This window comes from Monodon monoceros, unplaced genomic scaffold, assembly GCF_005190385.1.
Source record: "Monodon monoceros isolate NGI ecotype Baffin Bay Population unplaced genomic scaffold, NGI_Narwhal_1 Super_Scaffold_12, whole genome shotgun sequence".
Lineage (NCBI taxonomy): Eukaryota > Metazoa > Chordata > Mammalia > Artiodactyla > Monodontidae > Monodon > Monodon monoceros.
Window position 1 is genome coordinate 117,741,355 of NW_021703768.1, and position 6,000 is coordinate 117,747,354.

The following is a 6,000-nucleotide window of genomic DNA, read 5'->3' on the forward strand; positions in this document are numbered from 1 at the left end:
AGCTGGTCTTACTCGCAGCAGAGGCGGCAGAGGGTGTGCTCTGGGGAGGGGCCGCCCAAGGCAGATCTCATGGCCTTCAGCCCCAGCCTACCTCCGTGTCCTGGATCTGTAGATGGAACTGGAGACCCACAAGCTTCTTTGGACTCCTCTGGGAAGGTGGGTTGCTCTAATATTTTGTTTTTTTATGTATGTATTCATTTAGTCTTGCAAAATATTTTAATTATCCTATAAGATACTTTTAAATAATTTTTATCCAAGTTTTTCTAGTTCTGCCAGGATGTTTAATTTTATTTCCGGAAAGTGAACCTTAACTTTGTAACTGACTTTTGCTTCGACTTCTAGTTGAGAATTATTATAAACCATACACTGAACAGACATTTATATTAGAGCTGAATCCATTTTATTTAAAACCTGTTGTGGGAGTCATATTGAATTCCTGATTAATTGCTGCCACCGACCTGAAAACTATTAGGTGAAAACAAATTTAGTCATTACACATTAACTGCAACACCACTCTATCAAATGATAATTTATTTCTAAAGTAAGCATGGTAGTTTAGTCTAATTATATTGTTTTTAAACAACCCCATAGCAGATAATATGCAGTCACTCTTCCCTTGTCAACTTATAGTTTCCTACCTTTCTGGAGACACGGCGGTCAGCACTAGTTAGTGTCTGTAACTTCAATAAGCAACTTCCAATATACCTAGAAAACAGTTGCTTTACTTTAGGAATTTAATGTTGACAATAATTGTTTCAAATATAACTCTTATTCCCACTTGTTCAAAATATGTTTCTATCCATTGTCTGACAGTGTAGCTCATAAAAAAATGTTGATTGAGAATCTTTTCTACGCATAGAAGTTTTTTTGAAATTCATGTTTTATCTGATATTGAAGAAAATACTCCCTGAAAGGTACTTTCTTTCCTGAAGAAGACTTTCTCCTTTTATCGAAATTTTCTTTTAGTAATATAATGCTGGGGCATTAAAGATATACCCATATTTCACACTTTGAATTCTCTTGAAATTGTTGTCTGGAACTTGACCAGTTTACATGAGGATTTACTTTTTCTCTCAGTATTCCAAAAGACACAAATCTGGAGATGAGATTGTGCACCTTTAAAGTCACTACAAGCTAAACTTACATTTCCTGGATTATGGTTTGCAAGTTTCAAATTGGTGGTTCTCCACACTCTATCTTTAGTCCAAGCATTCGTTTTGTTTTCTAATTTATATCTTAAAAACTTCCTTTATTCTTACATTGCATTTTTGTAATGTGTTTTATATTTCTACTCAGGGGTTTTATTTTATTTTTTATCATGTCAGGTATTTTACAAGGCATTTCTTAATTGAAAATTCAACAGAGCAAGTCAGAGTGGACTGAGAATAGAGCCACAATGTAACCAGGCACATGCAAGTAAAAATCACTTAAATATTTCAGTACTTTGTTTCTCTCCAAATGACACGTTTGGTTTATGCTACAAAGCAATCTATTTTTTTCCCATTTTATTTCTTGCAAAACTTGAATATTCTCTGAACTCTTGTCATAAAACCTATGTCTGTTGGCACAACTCACCTTAAATCCAGACTTATACCTTCAAATATCTCTGTCCTTGTACTTTTTCAGGTTCCATATGCCACTTGTACTTGGGCCCAGGTATTTGATTATGTTATATGTATTAAGGGATGCTAGAAGTGTCATTTGCTTCCCCCCCAAAAAACTGCCACCGCTCCTCTAGTATCTTAGAACTAGTATTATTCATTAAGTACTTACTACATATTTTATAATTAAACATTTTACTCTTTATTATTGATGGCTGCATTGATATAATTGGTAATATAGTCCCTTATACTAATCTTTATTCTCTCCCAGAATATGGGCTATCATTGTATGCAAATTTTCAGAAGACCAGTGAACATCTTAGTAATGAATTTATCTTTTGGGTCATCAGGAAGCATGAGCACACTGGGATTCAGGAAATTCAGGATTAAAAACAGCTGGGAAGTCCAAAATAGAGAGGTGAGAGCTTGGAAGACACTTCATTGCTCAATTCAAGCCAGAATCATGAGACCAATAATGAAGCTCCCCTATGCCAGTCTGTTAACTGTAGTTTCTAGATAGGGCTAACTAAGTTATGACTCAATCTCAGACACTTTTGAGAGTGAAAGGGGCACTATACAAATGTATACAAGACCACAGACAGACATAGAGCATATTTCAGGCAAACTGGTTTTTATGGTCAGCCTATCCTCAGGCCTGACAATGCTAACTGCTTTAGCAATATCTGGGGTCCTTATTGAACATTCTGCTTCCCAGATACCACCTCAAGTTTCTGAAATAAGAGGTATTGGCAAATTTGCATTTTAACAAGCATTCCAGGTGATTCTTATCCAACTGAAGTTTTAGAGGCTATAGCCCTATTGAGTTGCTTGGCAAAGCAAATTCCTATTGTTTGACAGGATATAATTTAACTACACTACTTTTCATTCATTATTGGAGATTTGTATTGGGACATTTATGTTATTACCTGGTTAAAAATGCTCATTAACAGCAATGGAATTTAGTTTATATCATTGCCTTGTGTTGAGATGATTAATCAATGATAAACTTATTTTTAGACTCCAGATAGTAGCTTACACTGAACATTGCTATTGTGGGTGGATAGATTAACTCATTACATTTTAATTCATGCTGTATAAGAAATGTAACCCTTAAAATCAGAATATGAAGAGACTTTGACCCTAGAATCATTCTAAAGGAGTAGAGAAGTATAAAAACAGAAGTTAGAAGCACACATACATCGATGAATCAAGTGACCCTCATTCCTGTAAATTTTCTTATTTATTCTATAAATGTTCTATTTTTCAGAGTTCAAAATTATTAACTTCTTTAAAAAAATAATTAAAGTAAGAAATTAACCTTTGGTTAAGACAAAACCTCCCATCGGTAAGTTTTCCTTTTTTTTTTTTTTTTTTTTCGATACGCGGGCCTCTCACTGTTGTGGCCTCTCCCGTTGCGGAGCACAGGCTCCGGACGCGCAGGCTCCGGACGCGCAGACTCAGTGGCCATGGCTCACCAGCCCAGCCGCTCCGCGGCATGTGGAATCTTCCCGGACCGGGGCACGAACCCGTGTCCCCTGCATCGGCAGGCGGACTCTCAACAGCTGCGCCACCAGGGAAGCCCAGTTTTCCTTTTTTTTGAAAAAGAGAAACTTCAACTTTTATCAGTAGCCTTTTATTGCCTGCACCGCGAGGCATACAGGATCTTAGTTCCCCCGACCAGGGATTGAACCCGAACCCCCTTCACTGTAAGCGTGGAGTCTTAACCACTGGACCACCCAGGAAGTCCACCATAGATATATTAATGGAGAATTTCAGTTACTGAATATTTGATTCCAAGAATTTTGAGAGAAAGTATTTTTTACTGCAGGTGATGAAAAACTTTGACACTTATAAAATTATTAGATAATGCCAAAACTGTATATTTGGGGTATTTGAAAAACATAAATATAACAAAGATGAAATTAGTTGTCTCTGAAATTGGAAATCATAAATTTTTAATTATTGTGAATCAAAATTAAGATTCTTTTTGCCCATGTAAGATGTGTATAAAAAAGTGAAACTTCCCCTGTATAACTAATTTCTCAATAAAAGCACTTTTCTGTCTTCTTAAAGACAGGAACACCACTCGGCCTGCGCAGCAGCAATATGTAAAGGCTTTATAGGGTGACACCGTTCTATAGGTAATCGTTTTATCCAAAGAGCCAATTTTGGTCTTGAGCATTATGAAACTAATGTGGCTAAAGTGAGCCCTGAGAACAACTGCCATTTATGAAGCACTCACTCTCCTTGAGGTATTATACTAGGCACTTAATATATCATAATTCATGCAACCACCATATTATTATTAATATGTTATGAATGTTATGAAAGTGAAAACTGAGACGGAGATAGGTTAAATTATTTTCCCCAAGTCACACACTAGTAAGTTGGAGACTAGGAATCAGAGGAGAGGAATTTCTGATGTTGAAGCCTGTGATCTCTCTACATTCTAGTGATGATTGGCATTTAGAAGTTGCAAATACCTCACAGAGAACTGATGCTTGAGATTAGTGTCTAAATAAGGTTTATTTAATATCAAAATAATGACAAGGAGAAGTGAATTAAGGTTTAGAAGTTGAAGAGACTTAAATTTGTTATCCAACAAAATGCTAGTACACTCAGTATTATACAAATATTAAGCGTGTTTTCAAATTCAGCTAAAGACAATCATGGTTAGGGAAGGAATTACTTCTCTGTGATTTTCCACTCAAGAAAAATGCGGCACTACGTATCGACAATGATTATTATTATATATAAAAGAAACGTAATGTGAGTCTTTGAAAGTCCATAGAGACCCAAATATGTGAAAATAGAATGAAAAGATAGGAACAAGAGTTGTTAAACTCATGGAATTGTACTTACACATTAAGCCACCGGGTGTCGCTGTCTTCCACAAAATGGCTTTTCAGAACAAAGGCATGATCCTGTTTCTCAAGGACTAGGAAAGAGCTACATTCGGAGATCTCAGCCATTTCAATAAAATTGGATGCAAGAAATCGAATAGAAAAAATCGGAGCGGTGGGTGTGTTCTGGACGCCGAGTCACTGATTTGTAAAACAGGAGAAAGTTGTGATGTTGGTCTACAGACCTATCAGGCAGAGAACCCAGCGCCTGCTTCTCTCGTTTCTGCTCATTGCAGCCTGCGAGACAGGGAGCAGCCAGGTCCATTACTCGCTCCCGGAGGAAGCCAAACACGGCACCTTCGTGGGCCGCATCGCCCAGGACCTGGGGCTGGAGCTGGAGGAGCTGGTGCCGCGCCTGTTCCGGGTGGCGTCCAAAGGCCGCGGGGACCTTCTGGAGGTAAATCTGCAGAATGGCATTTTGTTTGTGAATTCTCGGATCGACCGGGAGGAGCTGTGCGGGCGGAGCGCGGAGTGCAGCATCCACCTGGAGGTGATCGTGGACCGGCCGCTGCAGGTGTTCCATGTGGAGGTGGAGGTGAAGGACATTAATGACAACCCGCCGGTCTTCTCTGTCTCAGAACAAAAGCTCTCAATTTACGAATCTCGACTGCTTGACTCTCGATTTCCTCTAGAAGGTGCATCTGATGCGGATATCGGAGAGAACGCAATGCTTACTTACAGACTCAGTCCAAATGACTTTTTCACTCTTGATATAATAAACAAAAAGGACAAAGGCAAATTGCCAGTGCTTGTTCTACGAAAACTGCTGGATCGTGAAGAAAATCCTCAGCTTCAGTTGTTATTAACGGCAACTGATGGAGGCAAACCCGAACTGATGGGATTTGTTACTCTGCTGATCCTGGTGTTAGACGCCAATGATAATGCACCTCTATTTGACCGATCCGTTTATGAAGTTAAGATGTATGAAAATTCAGCGAACCAAACATTAGTCATCTGGCTAAATGCTTCTGATGTGGATGAAGGGATAAATAAGGAAATAATATATTCGTTTAGCTCTTTGGTCCCACCCAGCACAAGAAGGAAATTTCTAATGAATGAAAGCACAGGAGAAATAAGAGTAAACGATGCTATTGACTTTGAGGATAGTAATACTTACGAAATTCATGTAGATGTTACAGATAAAGGAAACCCACCTATGGTTGGTCACTGCACTGTCCTAGTGGAAATCCTGGATGAAAACGATAATTCACCTGAGGTGGTTGTCACTTCTTTGGCTCTTCCGGTGCGAGAGGACGCTCACGTGGGCACCGTCATCGCCTTAATCAGCGTGTCCGACCGTGACTCTGGCGCCAACGGGCAGGTGACCTGCACATTAACACCTCATGTCCCCTTCAAACTGGTGTCCACCTTCAAGAATTACTATTCGCTAGTGCTGGACAGCGCCCTGGACCGAGAGAGCTTGGAGAACTATGAGGTGGTGGTGACAGCGCGGGACGCGGGCTCGCCTTCCCTGTCGGCCACAGCCAGCGTGTCCG

General features: G+C 39.4%; 2 protein-coding genes across 3 annotated transcripts in view; both read left to right on the forward strand.

Moving 5' to 3' along the window:
- LOC114892331 (protocadherin alpha-C2) overlaps positions 1-6,000 on the forward strand; it is a 209,000-nt gene that overhangs the window by 46,881 nt on the left and 156,119 nt on the right. Inside the window, exon 2 of one of the 2 annotated variants that reach the window (XM_029217097.1) lies at positions 24-156. The exons of the other annotated variant lie outside the window; for it this stretch is intronic. Coding sequence (XP_029072930.1) covers positions 24-156 — 133 coding nt within the window. The remainder of the gene's footprint in view (positions 1-23; positions 157-6,000) is intronic. 2 annotated transcript variants of the gene reach the window in all.
- LOC114891679 (protocadherin alpha-10-like) overlaps positions 4,674-6,000 on the forward strand; it is an 11,190-nt gene continuing 9,863 nt past the window's right edge. The window contains exon 1 of the mRNA XM_029215900.1: positions 4,674-5,993. Coding sequence (XP_029071733.1) covers positions 4,674-5,993 — 1,320 coding nt within the window. The remainder of the gene's footprint in view (positions 5,994-6,000) is intronic.